The sequence below is a fragment of the Xyrauchen texanus genome, chromosome 42 (genome assembly GCF_025860055.1).
Source record: "Xyrauchen texanus isolate HMW12.3.18 chromosome 42, RBS_HiC_50CHRs, whole genome shotgun sequence".
Taxonomy (NCBI): Eukaryota; Metazoa; Chordata; class Actinopteri; order Cypriniformes; family Catostomidae; genus Xyrauchen; species Xyrauchen texanus.
The window spans coordinates 13634698-13655314 of NC_068317.1; the positions used below are offsets into that span (position 1 = coordinate 13634698).

Here is a 20617-nt window from a genome sequence, read left to right on the forward strand (position 1 = left end):
CTATAAGATCAGAAAAAAAACATTCTTATGGCATGTTTCAAAATGCTTTTTATATTGCAGTACATTAAATTATCTGAGATTCAGCATATGAAATTTCAAGAAATAATAAATTATGTTTTCCACAAAGTGGCATTTTTAATATTTCAAGTCATACTTGCCCTTTCAATATTAAAGTAATAGTTCACCCAAAAATGTTAATTACCTCATAATTTATTCACCCATATGCCATCCCAGATGTGTATGACTTTCTTTCATCTGCTGAACATAAATGAAAATTTTTGATTAATTTCACTGCTATTTTGATCCAAACAATGCAAGCTTCAAAAATCACATGTCAGCATTAAAGTAATTAATATGAGTCCAGTGGTTAAATCAATATTTTTAGAAGTTATATGATAGATGTGGGTGAGAAACAGATCACTTTCACACTCTTCTTCCTGTGTTATTGGTGATTAATATTCTTCAAACTTATATGGGCAGGGAGAAGAATTTCAAGCAAAAACTGACTTAAATATTAGTCTGTTACTCACCCACACCTATCATATCACTTCAGAAAATATGTATTAAAATATTGTCCAAGAGTTGTAGGGATTACTTTTATGACGCCTTATGTGCTTTTTGGAGTGTAAACATTTTGGCATTCATTCACTTGCATGGTATGGACCTACAGAGCTGAAATAATCTTCCAAAAATCATTATTTGTTTTCTACAGAAGAAAGAAAGTCATACACATCTGGGATGGCATAAGGGTGAGTAAATAATGAGATAATTTTCATTTTTGTGTGAACTATCCCTTTAAATTTAGCTTTGCAGATACAATGTAAACTAGTGTGTGTGTGTGTGTGTGTGTGTGTGTGTGTGTGTGTGTGTGTGTGTGTGTGTGTGTGTGTGTGTGTGTGTGTGTGTGTGTGTGAGCGTGTATTTATCACTTTGTGGGGACCAAATGTCCCCATAAGGATAGTAAAACCCGAAATGTTTGACCTTGTGCAGACATTTTGTCGGTCCCCATGAGGAAAACAGCTTATAAATCATACTAAATTATGTTTTTTGAAAATGTAAAAATGCAGAATGTTTTCTGTGAGGGTTAGGTTTAGGGATAGGGTTAGGTTTAGGGGATAGAATATAAAGTTTGTACAGTATAAAAACCATTGTGTCTATGGAAAGTCCCCATAAAACATGGAAACACAACATGTGTGTGTGTGTGTGTGTGTGTGTGTGTGTGTGTGTGTGTGTGTGTGTGTGTGTGTGTGTGTGTGTGTGTGTGAGCGTGTATTTATCACTTTATGGGGACCAAATGTCCCCATAAGGATAGTAAAACCCGAAATTTTTGACCTTGTGGGGACATTTTGTCGGTCCCCATGAGGAAAACAGCTTATAAATTTTTAATAAAGTTTTCTGTGAGGGTTAGGTTTAGGGGTTGTGTTAGGTTTAGGGGATAGAATATAAAGTTTGTACAGTATAAAAACCATTATGTCTATGGAAAGTCCCCATAAAACATGGAAACCAAACACGAGTGTGTGTGTGTGTGTGTGTGTGTGTGTTTCTGAAATATCTGATGTTGCAACAAACTGATTCTGAGCAAGAACAAACGTATGTCATTGCTCTGCCTGCAGACATAAGAAGCAATTAGGAGATACATCAAAGTGCCAAATCATGTTTAATGGGTCTGTAAATGGTGAGAGAACAAATACACCGATCAGCCACAACATTAAAACCACCTGCCTAATATTGTGTAGGTTCTTTGTCAGTTCGAACCAGCCTGGCCAATCTCTGTTGACCTCTCTCATTAACAAGGAATTTCCATCCATAGAACTGCCACTCACTGGATGTTTTAGTTTTTTGGCACCATTCTTAGTAAATTCTAGCGACTGTTGTGCGTGAAAATCAACAGTTACAGAAATACTCAAACCAGCCCATCTGGCACCAACAATCATGTCACAGTCCAAATCGCTGAGATAAAAAAATGTCCCCATTCTGATGGTTGATGTAAACATTAACTGACGCTTTTGACCAGCACATGATTTTATACTTTCCACTGCTGCCACACGACTGGCTGATTAGATAATTGCATGGATGATTGTTGGTGCCAGATGGGCTGGTTTGGGTATTTCTGTAATTGTTGATCTCCAGGGATTTTTTGTGTCTAGAATTTATACAGAATGGTGCCAAAAACAAAAAACATCCAGTGAGGGGCAGTTCTGTGGACAGAAATGCCTTGTTGATTAAAGAGGTCAATGGAGAATGGTCTACGACAAAGTCTACGGTAACTCAGATAACCACTCTGTACAATGTGGTGAGAAGAATAACATCAGAATAACATGAATGCTATTCTGTGAAACGGTTTGGCACTGTTTTTACGGAACCTACACAAATTAGGCTGATGGTTTTAATGTTGTGGTTGATCGGTGTGAGCACATCATTTCTGCCTGACAACAGGGTGACCATTTTTCAAAAATGTTTAATGACACGATTCCTAGTCTTGCACTTTTGCCTTTGTGATTCTTAGAACTATGCATTTATTCAAAACCATTTCATTTTCAACTTTCGTTCAATTGGGAATTCACAGCCAGGTTTAATCTGTCTATAAAACAAGCAAATCCAATCATTAGATAGTGATAGAGTCAAAGTAATTAATAATTAATAAAAAAGTATTAATATTTATTAAAACATATATTGCAGAATATACGAACAATGGCTTTCTTTTCCAAACATGGACAAATCCTTTGAAGCACTAGTTTCTAGTAAGTCTCTATCTTACTCAATTCAGCACACAATTGCATTAATCCAATGAGTCTTTAAACCACAATCCTTCAGTTATCAATGTAACACTTTCTGTTTAATTTTATAGCTCTCTTCTGAAAGAAGATTTCGGAATCTTTTATCAGGAGGACAGAACATACACAGTGACATCATCCATTTCAATGCTGTCATTCTCCAGGTACTCCAGAATGACATTGCCTCCATAGTGGAGAAGAAACTCAGAGTAGGAGAGCAGTGACTGTAGGCAGACGTCCATCATAAAGGACTCCCCCATTTCAGTATGACACAAACACAATTTCTGGACAGATTATGCAATGATAATAGAACCATATAGTAGTGGTTAATATATTAAAAGCATAAATATTAAGTAGCTGATTTCACTAGTAATTTAAAAGGGGTCAAATCATACATATTTAAAATGTAGTTTCCCTGAGGTACACTTATTTCCGTTTTCCATATACGATGTTAAACGGAGGTCCTGACTCTCTGTGGTAATAAAAAACCCATGGCATTTCTCATAAAGAGTGGGGGTGTAAATTTGTGTCCCCTGTGTCATGGCCAAATTTGCCCACTGGCCCTTTATCTATCATGGCCTTCTAATTATCCCCTATACATATGAATTGGCTCAACGCTGTACTTTCCTCACCACCAAAAGCTGGTGTGCGGTGGGCATTCTGGCACACTATGACTGTTGTCGCATAATCCAGGTGGATGCTGCACACTGGTGGTGGTTGAGGAGATTCTCCCCAATGACGAAAAGCATTTTGAGTGCCCAAAAAAGTGCTACATAAATGTAAGGAATTATTATTATATTAATTATAATGTAAGTTTTAAAAACAATTGCCAAAAATAATCCTATTTTACAAATTATTTAATAAAAAAAATGTCAAGGGCTGTCAAAAAATTTCAATTTTTAATCAAATTAATTGCAGTACATGATGTGCCAATTAATGAATCAAATTAAATTGCATATATCAATAATTGCTGAGAAAGTCCCCAAAATAAATATAATTTAATATATGATAATTTAAATAAATATAATATGTCTATGCCTAAAGCACAGTGCTATGCAATACATCATAAGTCAGTGGACATGGCCATGAAGTTTTTGTGTTTTCATGCAAGCATGTGCTAATTCTAGACACAAGTGTGTTGGCGAAATCCATTATTATTATTAATCATACTGATCTACTGATACACAAATCATGTCTAGTATTAAAAGTGATCAATAGCTCTTTGATATCATCTGCTGGTGGAATCCCCAAACTGCAAATGCAGGAAATTAGTTTAGATTTTGCGCCGAGATTAGACGTAGTTCTCTAGCGCAATTACCTATTTCTCAGGAATATAGCAATATGCGTTTTGCACCACTTCATAACATACAATGTACCCACAGTTTGTGTGCATACACCCACAGACAGCGCAAACACTCCCAACTACGCCCACTTGCGCTATGCATTGGCACGTAAATTGCGCTTGAAATTAGCGCTCTCACGAAAATAGCATAAGACGCAGCACACGGTTGTTGCGTGTAGCACATCGCCTAGTGTGGTCACAAAAACAGAGTTCATTGTGTGTTTTATTTCAACATTATTGAACAAAAGCCTATTATTGGTCTACTCTCATAATAAATACATTTTTAACTGAGTTTGTCAGTCTCTCACAAGGCGCATTCTGTATGCGTTTTTTTAAATACTTAAAATAACAAAAGTGGCATGTTAATGCTGAGAGTGAATTCACCAAATAACACATTTTGAACTAAGTTAATGTAGTGCTCTGTTGACTGAACTTAGCTGACATTAATGTTATTCGTCAGACTGGCCTGAGATGCAGCAAAGTCCACTACTTTGCCGACACTATTTGGAGCTGAAGAACATTGGCAAACTTCAGTCTTTAGCTTCTTTTAGCAGAAACACCTGGAAATAAGTCTCTGTCTGAAGAGGAGATTATAACAGGAATTTCAGGGGATATTACTATATCGAGATATAGAGGTAACTTCCATGAAAGTTGCACTATGGTATAGGTTTTGCTCTAGTACCTGTACCAGGCCTTTGTCTCCGGATGCATGCATCTTAATCTTCCTCAGAGCAACTTTTGCAGCAGTTGCAGCATTTTTCACTAATTTTCTGCCTTATCCTTCTGGGGCATTCTTCTTTGACTCTGTTGGAAATATCCTAGAAATTATTATGAAGTTTTGTGATTGTCACGAGCCCTCAAGACTGGCATTAATGTAAGTATCTTCTGCCCTCATGTGGACAAGAGGAGTAAGTACACAAAAAGGATTGTCACCCGACTTGTGATACCAGCAAAAGACAATTGTAATCCAAATGGGTTTGTCAACATGAAACAGCAACCAGTTTCAGTTTCAATGTGGTATGGATCATACCAGAATGGAGCCAGATAAAAATACGAGTTTGTTGCCAACAGAGGAGGACAACTACCCTGCTGAAACACCCCTGGAATACATTTTGGAGGAAGCTTTTTGGCTGGCACGTGAGCATGAAGGTCAAGTTCTCCTTTCAGAGTATATCAATGTATTTTAGAAAGGCATAAATGTGAAGCTTAGAATTTTATAAAAACACTTACATTAATTATTGTTAACTCATGTATTATTTGAGCTATAAATTGGTTTAAATGGTCATTTTTTTCAGTCAATTTATTGTTTTGGGCATAATATCGTCATAGCAACAAAGGCTATAACTATAACTTTCAAAAAAGGTTATTAAGTGATTTTATCACACTAAAATCATGTAAACATGTATATTGTTTATGTCTTGTGACTACACTTTTAAGATGTGAGTATTTCAGCATTTATGGATTGAACTTCCATTGTAAGTGTCTCACTGTAACCTAGATTGTAGCTTTTTTTTTAAGAAAAAGAGAGACAAGTCCAAAATATATTTTTGTGGTAATCAAAGTTATGCCACAAATGCTGCCGACTGAGCTTGGCATTTATTGAACGTTGTTTCAAAGGCAGAGCAATTTATGACATTTTAATGAAAGATTTTCTTTCTACTGATTTCACCAGAAACACGTATTACAAAAGTATATAAGTTCAATTTTGATTTCAAGTGAAGGAAATACAAATGAAGCCCCATGAACTGACCCTCTATTTTCTGCACCAGTTCTTGTGTTGCTGCCATGCGAGGCTTCGGTGTCTCCAGCTTTTCTCACTTATGGTCATCTTGATGATGATGCCTGAGAACAGAGGAAAACAGTCAGGTATTTATAGGAGCAGTGTGTATTAGATCAGGATACTAGGTCAGGATTATGTAAACATAACATGTTTTATTAGTGAAATAATTTGAATGACATCTATAATATTCACTACAAGAGACATAGTGTTACATGAATTTAGAAAACACTAATGAATTAAATGAGTACAATTTCTCATATCGGATTGCCTACCTTATTTTACAAGTTCTACAAGGTTTAAAAGTAGTTTGAGGGTGAAGGGAGACTGACTTGATAGGTGGGTTTGGCATGCTTTGTTGGATGCAATTGTCTGATTGGTCAGCAACCACTGACTGACAAACAATATTCATATATATACATATATATACACTGATCAGTCACAGCATTAAAACCACCTGCCTAATATTGTGTTGGTCCCCCTCATGCTGCCAAAACAGCACCAACCCGCATCTCATAACAGCATTCTGAGATGATATTCTTCTCACCACAGTTGTACAGAGCGGTTAACTGTGTTACTGTAGACTTTATCAGTTTAAACCATTCTGTCCATTCTCCGTTGTCCTCTTTCATCAGCAAGGCGTGTTTCCATCCGCAGAACTGCCGCTCACTGGATGTTTTTTTGTTTAGTTTTTTTGGCACCATTCGGAGTAAATTCTAGAGACTGCTGTGCGTGAAAGTAGCAGGAGATCAACAGTTACAGAAATACTCAAACCAGCCCGTCTGAACACTTTTTAATTAAATAATTATACTGATCATACCTTATTGTTTTCCAGATTCCATGCCACAATTTTTTCCAACTTTCATAACAATAACCTTATCAAACATTAGGCTATTAGGCGTCCAAGCAAAGTAGATTACTTCTATTTTTTCCCTTATTCCTGTTTACATGGTGAGAGAGTAGCTAGGGTTCCCACGTTTTGAAGGGGTGGGGATCACAGCCCATAACCACATCCTCCGCAGTTTTAGCAAGAAATGCGAGTTAATATACATTAGTAATAAAAAAAATAAAAAAAATGGAATATCCTTTCTTATATGCTAAAAATAGAACTTTCCTGACCCGTGACTATAAAAAAAAAAAAAAAAAAGAAAAAGAAAAACATAATTCATATGTTAAAATTATATTTATTTAAATTTGTTTCGATTATTGTCTTCTTTATCTTATTTATGTATACATTTTGGATGGTTTATAAATTTTTCCTTAACCTGTACTTGTCTTTATGATTGTATTTATACATTGTTTGATCTTATTGAACATTTATACAGAAAAAACTCCACAGTTTTACCACCATTTGTGGACTTTTCAGACGGTCCTTTACCAACCATAGGCAAATTTTCCAATTTATATCAATGTTAATTTGGCGATCTGGAACAATTTCACCATGACGCTATTTGACCAGATTAAATACGGGACAAATTGATTCAATACGGGATGCATCATTTTATCTTTAAATACGGGACGATCCTACAAACCTACACGTCAAAAGTGACAATGGACAAATTGAGTCACCACGTTTACGTCCACAATAATATTCCAGTATAATTCCGTGATTATGATTATGATAAATAATCACTTCAATAATCAATCAGGTCAATTTTAATAAGTTGAATATAGTATAGTACTACTGTTTGTGGGCAGAATCCAGGAAATAGCACCTGCCTGCTTTTAGAGGACCCTGACAACGGCACATGCATGTGAAACTTTTCACCCCGCACTTTATATTAAATTCTGTCCTGCCAAGTATGTTTATGGGCATTCAGATGGAGTTCATTTTTGTTTGAAACTAACCCCATAATATTTATACCATGATCAATGGAAACGTGTGTTCAAGCCAAATCTATGCCCTTGGTCACACCTGTCACACAAAACAATATGTCTTGCACACAGATCTCAAACACAGGAAACTATTTTAACACTTTCTCTTTCACGGAAACTGAAACTTAAGTGCTGTTGAGGTTAGGTGATTGTGTCTCTCTGTCCGTAGGTGTACTTGATGAAAAATGGCAGAAGCTAGTATTTTATGGGCTCAGGACCAGTTCAGCTGCCCAATCTGTCTGGATCTACTGAAGGATCCAGTGACCATTTCCTGCGGACACAGCTTCTGTATGGACTGTATTACAGGCTGCTGGGATCAGGATGATCAGAATGGAGTCTACAGCTGCCCTCAGTGCAGACAGACCTTCAGTCCAAGACCAGCTTTAGGCAAGAATGTGGTGTTTGCTGAAATGTTGGAGAAACTGAAGAAGACTGGACTTCAGGCTACTGTTCCTGCTCAGTGTTACGCTGGACCTGGAGATGTGGAGTGTGACGTCTGTACTGGGAGAAAACACAAAGCTGTAAAGTCCTGTCTAGTGTGTCTGAACTCTTACTGCCAAAATCACCTTGAGCAACATGAGAGTTTATTTAAAGGTAAGAGACACAATGTAATTGATGCAACTGGACGACTACAAGAGATGATCTGCAGAAAACATGATAAACAGCTGGAGATCTACTGCCGTTCTGACCAGCAATGCATTTGTTATCTGTGTACAATGGATGTACACAAAAATCATGATACTGTGACTGCTGTGGAGGAGAGGACTGAGAAACAGGTAAGAACTGTCAGAAGACACTTACAGTACATGGTATATTGATGGATGTTAAATGCTGACTGTATATTAAATAAGAAATATAAATGTATTATGTTAAATATGTTCCTAATATTATTATAAAGTGGTCGTAAATAATAAGAATACAAATATCGTCTAAGTCGAGGCACAATGGGAAGCTTTACTATAAGGGCAAAAGGTATGGTGGCCCAGAGGTGCACAACAAAATTGGCAAAGCAAACAAAAGTTGAAAACTCCTCAAATAAACCACAACACAAACAAATTAATTTGCAGCACAACAAAATGAAGCTAATTTGTGGCTTTTGGATGTGGCTTAATTTTGTTTTGTGCTGTAGCTTATTTCAGCTTGTACTTGCTTTGCTAATTTTGTTGTGTTGTGCACACCTGGGCCACCATAGTATAAAGCTTTAAAAATAGAGATAACAAATATTACTAATAATTGTAACAACTCTTATGTAAAATGACAAGAAAGTTATAAAGCCAACAGTGCCCACCCACTTTTTTACCTGCCTGGGTTCTGGAAATATTTTTTCCATTAATTTTTTTCCATAGGGATTTCAGAAATCCTTTATAAAAAGCTAAATAACCAGCTCTGAGGTGAATCACAACACTACAAACTTTGATGTTCAACAGCACAAGATTGTGCACTTACTGCTTTCACAAGGGAATAAACTTCAATCTGGATGAAAAAACATGGAAACAAATAAAACTATTGATTTTGTTGTTGATTACAAGTATAGAAACTATATATTATAAGTTTATTGCAATTCGGTTTTTTTACTAGTTTGAGGGTGAAGGGAGACTTATTTGATAAGTGGGTTTGGCATGCTTTGTTGGCTGCACTTCTCTGATTGGTGAATATATCTTTACCTGCTGCATCATGGATAGTGTAGTTGTTTACCATACATTTTATGTAGTTCACTATTGTGTAACGTTGGGTACTTGGAGATGAAGAGAGGAGACACAGGATTGAATACATTCAATATTGTAATAATAAATGCTGGAGTGGAACAAAACAATAATGCTAAACATGCTAGCGCAATGCAACACTTTAAGGACTGACAATGGAAGAACAAAACAGGAGGGTATTTATACAAACAAGGGCAGATGATGGAATGGAGGACAGGTGTGGATGATAGGGAACAGGTGGTAGTGAATTCTGGGAGATGTAGTCCAGGGGAAAACTTCAAAATAAGAGTCCTTGGAAGACATGATGGAGACTGTGACAACCTCTGAGCTAATGGTGGGTCTGTCTTTAAATATTTATAAGTTATTGTTAAAAGAATCTTTGCATTTGGTAAAAATGTATAGAATTTTTTACTTCCGGAACCCACCCGTTAAGCTCTATTTAGCCGCGATAGGCCATGTGTTACAGGTACATAGGTAAGGAGTGTTTTTAGTTCAATAAATACTTTTATTAATTATAATTATTGGAATAAATATAGTTCATTAACCTAACTGTAAGCTGTGTGTGGTTGCTAAGTGTGTGTTTATAAACATTTTGCAACCTAGCTCATCCAATCAGAATCTTGAAGAAATATAGTTTCTCTGCAAATTTGTTCTTTGTAATTTTTGAACTTACAATAGTCTGATTTTCCAACAGAGGCTTTTGGAGGAGACACAAAGAAAATACCAACAGAGAATCCAGAAGAGCGAGAAGAAGCTTCAGGAGATGAAACAGGCTGTGAACTCTCATAAGGTGAGTTTTTTGAGCAGAGGAGAAGAATTCAGCTGGCTGCTAAATAAGTGTCTGACTGAAGTAATTTTTCACTCTCACTGAAGCATACTATTGGTAACAGGCTGTGTATTTAACAGCGCTCTGCAAAGACAGCAGTGGAGGACAGTGAGAAGCTATTTACTGAGCTGATCCTCTCTATTGAGAGAAGCTGCTCTGAGGTGATACAGCGGATCAGAGATCAGGAAAAGACTTCAGTGAGTGAAGCTGAAGGAGTGTTGAAGCAACTGGAGCAGGAGATTGATGATCTGAGGAGGAAACACGCTGAGCTGGAGCAGCTTTCACACACAAATGATCACATCCATTTCCTGCAGGTAACAGAGTTCTGATAAGCAGGACAGTAAACAATAACAAGGTCTAGTCAATAGAGAGAGTTAATTTTACTGTAATTATAATCTTGTGGGTATGATGTAGGGGACTAAAGAACACAGTTGAGGTGAAACTAAATATAGTGGGTTTTTTAAGTTGACAGGAGTTAGTTAATTAATGTTGTGAACAGAAGGCAGCGAAGGCAGACAAGGAGACTGGATCTAAGCGCAAGCTTACTTTATTTAACAAAATCAAACAAACACAAAGGAAAACCCTCAATGGGGAAATAAACACAACACTGGGAAAACGGGCAGGGAAAACACACCGGGCTAACAACGTTCAACGAAAGACAAGGACTGAAACAAAAACCAGGATATAAATACATGAACACAGGAACAAGGGACCAATGAACAGACAGAACTCCAACAAGATGACGAGGGAATAAACAGAGGCAAAGGGCAAGTTAACGAGGGACAGGTGAAAACAATGACAGAGAACACCAACGCTGACAAGGAGACTATGGAACAAAACAAGGGACAAAAGTGAAAACTATGGAATGAAAAAAGGGACAAAAAAGGTAAACAAAGGGGCAATGGTAAAACAAGACAAGGTATATGTAACAGAGCCCCCCCTCAAGGATCGGATTCCAGACGATCCGAAAAAGAAAAAAACACACCAGGAGCAGACGGGCAGACCGGGGGGGGGCACGAGAGCAGGCAGGAAGTCCAAGGGGGCACAGAGGGCAGGCAGGAAGTCCAATGGGGCACAGAGGGCAGGCAGGAAGTCCAAGGGGGCACACAGGAAGTCCAAGGAGGCACAGAGGGCAGGCAGGAAGTCCTGGGGGGCACAGAGGGCAGGCAGGAAGTCCTGGGGGGCACAAAGGGCAAGGACTGGTTCAGGTGGTCTGGGAGCTGGCCACCGGGCAGGGATAGGTTCAGAAGGCCTGGGAGCTGGCCACAGGGCGAGGATAGGTTCAGGAGGCCTGGGAGCTGGCCACAGGGCAAGGATGGGTTCAGGAGGCCTGGGAGCTGGCCACAGGGCAAGGATGGGTTCAGGAGGCCTGGGAGCTGGCCACAGGGCAAGGATAGGTTCGGGGGACCGGGGAGGAGGCCACTGGACAGGAACAGGGTCAGGGGGCCTGGGAAGAGGCCACAGGACAGGGGCCGGGTCAGGAGGCCTGGGAGGAGGCCACAGGACAGGGACTGGGTCAGGGGGCTCGGGAGGAGGCCACAGGACAGGGGTCGGGTCAGGAGGCCTGGGAGGAGGCCACAGGTCAGGAACTGGGTCAGGGGCCCTGGGAGGAGGCCACAGGACAGGGGCTGGGTCAGGAGGCCTGGAGGAGGCCACAGGACGGGAACTGGGTCAGGGGGCCTGGGAGGAGGCCACAGGATAGGGGCCGGGTCAGGAGGCCTGGGAGGAGGCAACAGGTCAGGAACAGGGTCAGGGGCCCTGGGAGGAGGCCACAGGACAGGGGCCGGGTCAGGAGGCCTAGAAGGCTCTGAGGACGGAGCTGAGGAAGGCTCAGGAGGCGGAGCCGAGGAAGGCTCAGGAGGCGGAGCCGAGGAAGGGGGTGCCGTAGGAGGCTCAGGAGGCGGAGCCGTAGGAGGCTCAGGAGGCTTTGGGGCGGAGCCGTAGGAGGCTCGGGAGGCAGAGCCGTAGGAGGCTCTGGGGGCGGAGCCGTAGGAGGCTCGGGAGGCGGAGCCGTTGGAGACTCGGGAGGCGGAGCCGTGGGAAGTTCTGGAGGCTCAGGAGGTGGAGCCGTGGGAGGCTCAGGAGGCTTTGGGGCGGAGCCGTAGGAGGCTCTGGAGGCGGAGCTGAGGGAGGCTCAGGAGGCAGAGCCATAGGACGCTCTAGAGGCGGAGCCCTAGAAGGCTCGGGAGTCTCTGGGAGCAGAGCCGTAGGAGGCTCGGGAGGCAGAGCCGTAGGAGGCTCTGGAGTCTCTGGGAGCAGAGCCGTAGGAGGCTCTGGAGGTGGAGCCGTGGAAGGCTCGAGAGGCTTGGGAGGCGGAGCCCTGGAAGGCTCGAGAGGCTTGAGGGGCGGAGCCCTAGAAGATTCGAGTGACTTGAGGGGCGGAGTTCTGGGAGGCTCGAGAGGCTTGAGAGGCGGAGCCCTGGGAGGCTCGAGAGGCGGAGCTCTGGAAAGCTCGGAAGGCGGAGCTCTGAAAAGCTCGGAAGGCGGAGCTCTGGAAAGCTCGGAAGGCGGAGCTCTGGAAGGCTCGAAGGCGAGCTCTGGAAGCTCGAGGCGGAGCTCTAGGAAGCTCGGAAGGCGGAGCTCTGGAAGGCTCGAGAGAGCTCTGGAGAGGCGGAGCTCTGGAAAGCTCGGAAGGCGGAGCTCTGGAAAGCTCGGGAACTGGAGAAGCAGCCTGGGAGGAGGAGCTTGGACTGTGGAGGCAGCCTGAGAAGGCTCTGGAGTCTCTGGGGACAGAGCCTGAGGAAGCTCGGAGGTGGAGCTCTGGAAAGCTCGGGAGGCGGAGCTCTGGAAGCTCGGAGGCTCGGGAGGCGGAGCTCTGGAAAGCTCGGGAGGAGGCGGAGCTCTAGGAAGCTCGGAAGGCGGAGCTCTGGAAAGCTCGGGAGGAGGAGCTCTGGAAAGCTCAGGGAACTGGAGAAGCAGACGCCGAGGGAGGAGGAGCTGCGGACGGCGGGCCACGGCGGAGCCCAAGAAGGCTCTGGAGTCTCTGGGGACAGAGCCGTAGGAGGCTCGGGAGGTGGAGCTCTGGGAAGCTCGAGAGGCGGAGCTCTGGGAGGCTCGGGAGGCTCAAGTGGAGGAGCCCGGAAACTCTGGAAGAGGAGTCCTAGAAGGCTCGGAGGCTCTCGAGAGGCTGACGCCGTAGAAGGATGAGCTGCGGACGGCGGGCCGCGGGCGAAGCCCAGGAAGGCTCTGGGTCGGTCGAGGCTACAGGCGCTGGCTCTGGGACGGTAGAGGCTGCAGGCGCTGGCTCTGGGACGGTAGAGGCGCAGGCGCTGGCTCTGGGACGGTAGAGGTCGCGAGGCGCTGGCTCGCTCACAGTGACATGCGTAGGCGCAGGCTCGCTCACCGTGACAGGCGTAGGCGCAGGCTCGCTCACCGTGACAGGCGTGGGCGCTGGCTCGCTCACCGAGACAGGCGTGGGCGCTGGCTCGCTCACCGTGACAGGCGTGGGCGCTGGCTCGCTCACCGTGACAGGCGTGGGCGCTGGCTCGCTGACCGTGGAAGGCATGGACACAGGCTCCTTACAGTAAGCCGCTAGATCCATATGTGGGTCTTTCGTTCTGTTGTGAACAGAAGGCAGCGAAGGCAGACGAGGAGACTGGATCTAAGCGCAAGCTTACTTTATTTAACAAAATCAAACAAACACAAAGGAAATCCCTCAATGGGGAAATAAACACAACACTGGGAAAACGGGCAGGGAAAACACACCGGGCTAACAACGTTCAACGAAAGACAAGGACTGAAACAAAAACCAGGATATAAATACATGAACACAGGAACAAGGGACCAATGAACAGACAGAACTCCAACAAGATGACGAGGGAATAAACAGAGGCAAAGGGCAAGTTAACGAGGGACAGGTGAAAACAATGACAGAGAACACCAACGCTGACAAGGAGACTATGGAACAAAACAAGGGACAAAAGTGAAAACTATGGAATGAAAAAAGGGACAAAAAAGGTAAACAAAGGGGCAATGGTAAAACAAGACAAGGTATATGTAACAATTAACTATAGATAATTAATCACTTATATTACATTTCTGTGTGTTTAAAATGTATTCATTTTCTCTCTGTAGATTTTCAAGTCTTTCTCTGTTCCTCCTGAATCTACATATGCATCCAGTATCACTATCAATTCTCTCTTTTCTTTTGATGATGTGGGAAAATCTGTTTCCAGACTGGCAGATTTCTGCAAAGAAGAGTTTGGAAAAATATCGGACGGAGGTAAAGTAATAGTCGCTCAGTTTACCCACCAGAAAATATGAATATGGAAGGGATTCACATTATTTATACATGGGAACACTAATTATGTCTGTTTATTCCATAGTAACATACAGAAAAATCATTGCTCCCAAAGAGCCTAAAATCAGAAAGGAGTTCATACACTGTAAGTTATCTTAGCGCACACGCACGCACGCACGCACGCACGCACACACACACACACACACACACACACACACACACACACACACACACAAACCTCTTGTGCTGCCTTGATTGAAAACAATTCCTAATTGTCAATGTTATTATTACACTCTTGCCAGCTTCTAGCCTGACATAAATAATATGGTTCTGATATTATGGGTATATGTGTCAATTGCAACTATAAACTCTTTAGATAAAGAATGTGTTTTATAATAGACCTCAAAATACTGTACAGCAAAATACTAAAGCCAGGGCTTCCCCTCAATTGTAAAGTATGCTTTCTGGTAGCTGGTAAGTTTCCTAGAAAGTATGCCACAGGCTTAACTATACACAAAGCATCAGACTGTATTAAGGCTCCCACCCCAACATCACAAGCATCAATGTCTAACTTAAAAGGGACAGAGAAATTAAATGAGGAGCTTTCAGTACTGGTTCATGTGACAAAATGGCTTTAACCTTATCCAAGGCAATCACATTCCACAGACCACTCAAACTTAACCCCCCTTTTAAGGAGATTGGTCAAAGTTGCAGTCATGGCGGGGCCGGGCCGTGATTCCGCACACACGGCCGTGATTCTGCAATTCCGTCCACCGAAATTGCGGGGGCCGGAGGAGGCGTGGCTGTCATCCACTAGAGAAGTGTTCTGAGAGAACAAGGGAGGAATGTGGCAGGTCGGAGGGAGGGCTGGGCCGTGATTCCGCACACCCGGCCCCTAATTAGGCTGATTAAGCCCGAGAGGGATAAAGGCAACCGGAGACGGCAGTTCTCACCTCCTCCTTTCCATTAAACTGTGTTACACACAACATCCAAACGTCCAACTTCCAAACGTCTAGACACTCTTGCCTTAAACTGCTCCATCAACATGAGCTGCCGTAACTCTTGTAAAGTGTAGACCTCACATGCTGCTAGCCACCTATCAAATACAACTTCCTGCTGTCTGGCCATATGCATATATGTATACATTTCTGCCGATATGCCTCAGGTGCCATATCGGCAGAAGCAGTGGCACACTTCAGGTAGGCTTTTTATTTTCTGCCTTCAGACTCCTTGAGTGCCTTCTCGGGGCTTTTCTTTTTTCGGTCAGTTCAATGTCACAAAAACACTCCGTTAACAAAACTTCTTGAACTCTTCAGCTTCACAGTAAAATAATACAACACACAATAAGGCACGCCAGGTGCTGCACCCTTGTGCCGTTCTCTCTCAGCTCTCTGGCATGTTTTGGCTGTTTTGAAGTCTCTCCCCGCTATCACTGTAACAAGAAACAGCTGTTAGAAATTATGTCAACCAACTTGACGAGCCACACCACTCCCTCTCTCCTGCAAACAGACACACGACCACGCCCCCATCCCCAAATTGACTGACTGTGCCACAGAGATCATAGTTAGCCAATGTTAACTGCACTGAAGTTGATGCAATAAATTTGTTTGTTTTTATCATAACACCACACTTTCCCGTAGTGCTCCTGCCGTGCTCGACCTTCCTTGAGAACGCGATCTCTGAAGCAGTGCTGGAATGATGAAAATCCTCTTGGCTCAGAAATCTGAGGGGGCACATGCCCCCTCACTGTGAATGGGCACTGTGAATGGTCAGGGGTGCTACCAAGAGCTCTAAAATACCTGAAGCACTGTTTGGCTTAAGACCTCCATAAGGCCAAAATAATGTATCGTGGGGGTCCCCTGGTGTTTTTTCATACTAACATAAAACTAGATTTTTTACGTTGGAAATTCTAAATGTACCTGAGTGCGCAGTGTGCTGTTTTCAGAAGGAGCTTATAGACAGTGACACTGGAAGAGTGGATCCTCATTTTATCCTCTCAATAATGGTAAAATATAATTCTTCTTTGATGTATGATTGTTGGTTCTCCTAAATTACTAACGTAAAATCATATTTTATCTAAAAACTAACCATCGCTACGGTTAAGTAATATAGACACACATAATATGCACATATTTTTGCCGGTATTTATCTAACACTGCATGTTTGCTCACTATCACACTGTTGAATACAACTGTATACAATTTTATAAAATTTTCTCAGCAACCCTTTAACTTCCAAGGAAAAAGCTACATAAGTGTTACACAAGAATTTATTTCTTCTACATTTACAAGTGAGTTCAAATTTTATCTTCACCTTGTATTTTGGTCTTTAGTAACTATTATTCCTAGGTATGTAATCTGATTTTTCCCTGGAATGTTACACATAGAGGAAACATCACAACTTTTAATGACCAGACAAATGAGACACTGGTGAGAACCATAACACATGACAAGTCAATGTGATGATCACCCTGGAGAGGTAACACATGTGTGCCGACATGATGCAACCAAACACAACACAGCCCACATGGAAGATATATATAGATATATAAAAAAATATATATATATATATATATATATATATATATATATATATATATATATATATATATATATATATATATATATATATATATAAAAGTAAATGAATAAAACTGAAATTAAAAAGAATAATTTAATAAAATGTTGCAGTGCAGTCTGTAAGTACATCACAGTACTCAGTTAATAAATGCACAGTTAAACAGATGTGTTTTCAGTTTGGATTTGAATGTGGCTACTGTTGGAGCACATCTGACCTCTTCTGAAAGCTGGTACCAGGCTGCTGTTGGCATAATAGCTAAACACTGTTTCACCTTGTTTTGAGAGAACCCTTGGTATTTCTAACTGACTTGATCGTGATGATCTGAGAGGTCTGAGAGAGACCGGAGGACTGGAGTAATATGCTCAGATTTTTTGGTTCAGGTGAGAATCCTGGCAGCAGCATTCTGAATGAACTGCAGTTGTCTAATGGTCATTTTGGGAAGGCCAGTGAGTAGAGTAATCCACCCTGCTTTTGATAAATGCATAAACATGTTTCTCTAAGTCTTGACTGGATACTATTATTATAACGAATCCAAATTTTGCAAGAGTTTTTAAGATGAAAGTATGTTCAAGTGAATCAAAAGCTTTAAATAAATCAAGAAAGAGCTAAATGTTATCGTGAGATAAAAATAAAACTAACCTTACATTTTTTGTGATTAAATGTTTCCCCTAAACTCTAATTGTGATTCGTCTATGATAGTATTATGAACGTCTTACAATTTTATAATCATTATTTAGAAAGGTAATTGGGTGCCAGTTCTCTAAACATTACCCATCTCTATTGGGTTTTGGTACTAAGATAATGATTCCTTGTGTCATACTTGGCGGAAGTACTTCCATCCCTAAACTGTCTGCAAAAACCTTGACCAAGAAAGTGGACACATTTCTTATACTACTCTTGTAGGATGTCTGTTTGAGAGATGCTATAATTACAAGCTTGTTTATCTTCTTCTGAGATAACCTTATTGTGATTAATTGAATCCAAAAAAGATCTAGCTTATTTTTCATTATACCTTGGCGTATAGAAATTACGTGACTGTGGCAGGGCGGAGGGCGGGGCCGGGTCATGATACTACAAACCTGGTCCCGTATTAGGCTAATTATGCCTCCGTGAGGTTTAAACGCTGACTGCTTTAAACGTTTAAACGTTTCTTAAAGCATGTATCTGAGTGTCAAACAGCATTTCCTGTGTCATTCCGAATCCGAGACTTCTCACAGTTACCCACCATGCACATTAGTTTCGCTACCTGCAATTGAACGTCTTCTGTCAGTGCATGTAATTTGCTGCCTGTGTAATTTGATACACTGGTAAAGAACATCTGGCTTTCAATGCGTTATTTAGGTTCATTTATCAGGGGTTGCAAACTCTTAATTAAGCAACTATTCTTTATTTAAAGCTATTCTATTTGTTAGGCTATTGTATTGATAATGGAAGTTCCATTCATAATGTTTCCACCAGTATAAAACTTCACACCGATGTTGTCCCTTGTACCAGTAACTAACTTGTACTAAAAACCGGTAACACCGTACACCATGGCAACCCTAATCAGTGCATAATATGGCCGTGTATAGTGTGTATTACAATATTACAACATTATCTACTTACACATTATCTACTGCATAAACAGTATATTACTTTATATAATCACTGTGTAGTTAAAACAGCTACTCTTATTGATCTTGTGTGAATTCTACTCATAACATGAGGTATAAAGCCATTGATAACACATTTTAATATCATGTTAGTTGATGTTTTACATGTAGTCTTGTGCGTACTCATATTGAAATGTATGGTACTTCTAAATGCCTCTAGCTGCATGGCCGGTTTCTGAATGTTCACAAACAGTTTGTTGTTGCTCAGCTGTTTCTAACTTTCTTTTAGCTCTGAACGAAGAAGAACTTCTCCATTAGTGTGCTGGGGCCATGAGAGTATACCATAGAAAGGCTTTCACATGAACTAGTTCTGAATTCATCACTTGGGAACCATTAGACTGTAGATGGCTAAGATAATAAATAAAAGAAAAATAGAAACACAGAAAATCTAAAATATACATATGATATATGTCCACATATAGATATGCTGTATAAGTGTTATGTTATACTGATGCAATGGCTCTTGCCTTAGAATGAACAAATTCAAACCCAAGGAAATATGTTTGTAGGAAATACTGGACAAACCACTTTAAAATATTTTGCATTTTATCTTTATCAGATTCCAGTCTGCTCTCTCTGGATCCAAACACAGTGCAAATGAACATCTGTCTGTCTGAGGAGAACAGAGTGGCTACTTTCACTAATACAGTTCAGCAGTATCCTGATCACCCAGACAGATTTGATTATTTCTACAAGGTGTTGTGTAGAGAGAGCGTGTGCGGACGCTGTTACTGGGAGGTTGAGCGGAGCGGTGTGGTGGGTATATCTGTGACATATAAGAGCATCACCAGGAAGGGGAAGGGTGATGAGTGTAAGTTTGGATGTAATGATCAATCCTGGAGATTGTACTGCTCTGACTCCAGTTGCTCATTCTATTACAATAACAAACGCACTGCTCTCCCTGCAGTGTCCAGCTCCTGTAGAATAGGAGTGTATGTGGATCACAGTGCAGGAACTCTGTCCTTCTATAGTGTTTCTGACACAATGACCCTCATCCACAGTGTCCAGACCACATTCACTCAACCACTCTATCCAGCGTTTTGGTTAAATGAGGGCTCAACATTGAAATTGTGTAGATGTATCAATGTAGATGATACAAATAATGTTAAACCACAACTTTGACCTACATGACAAATCTGAAACAGAGAGCTCAACCTCATAATATGATTAAACCCTTCACTCCAACAATTACATTTTTAAACAATGACATTATTTTTTTTTCTTCTGAGTATTGTTATGCTTACAGCACTGTATAGAGTAGCATGGCTTTTCCAAAGATGCAGAATTGGGTTTAACCTAACTGTTGCTGAGTCTGTGAGTATGTGGTAATGCATTACTGAGGCATTTTAATGGGGCCAAGCAGCAGTTTGTCTTTGAGCAAGTGTCCATGCTCAAAGTACTGGCACCCTATTATTCAGAATTACAGTTGTACTTTTACTGCCTTAAAATGGAATGACCAAACGTTAAATTATAGAAACATTAAACGTGTTGATTGATTCATTTGATTTTAAATAAATTCCTATTTGATCTTTTGTTAATGACTTATGAAGTACAGGCCTTATGACTTTTATTTCATATAATTTATTAATTTCTTTGGAAATAAATGTGACAACATCCAAAATGTCTCTTACCTTGTTTTTTGGTTTGTTTGTTTTTACATTTAAACGCCCAAATGAAAATTTCTATACAGTGAAAATGTACATTATTCATATTTCTTTATGATTACACTTGATATAATTTTGCTCCACAGTGTAAAACTTACATGCCATGTCAGTTTAAAAAAAAATACTATACACCTGAATAATGTCACGGACAAATCAATGAAGTAAAAATATATAATAAAAAGTT

General features: G+C 41.0%; 1 protein-coding gene and 1 pseudogene across 1 annotated transcript; one reads left to right on the forward strand and one right to left on the reverse strand.

Annotated features, from left to right (window-relative positions):
* Positions 1-2881: 2881 nt before the first annotated feature.
* LOC127634817 (AN1-type zinc finger protein 1-like) lies at positions 2882-6245 on the reverse strand (annotated as a pseudogene).
* Positions 5879-20373, forward strand: LOC127634869 (E3 ubiquitin/ISG15 ligase TRIM25-like). The gene is made up of 7 exons (XM_052114594.1): positions 5879-5982; positions 7938-8544; positions 10166-10261; positions 10378-10611; positions 14372-14519; positions 14623-14682; positions 19329-20373. Exons 2-7 carry the CDS (start codon positions 7954-7956, stop codon positions 19889-19891), a joined length of 1692 nt encoding a protein of 563 aa, XP_051970554.1. The 5' UTR covers positions 5879-5982; positions 7938-7953; the 3' UTR covers positions 19892-20373.
* The last annotated feature ends 244 nt before the right edge of the window (positions 20374-20617 follow it).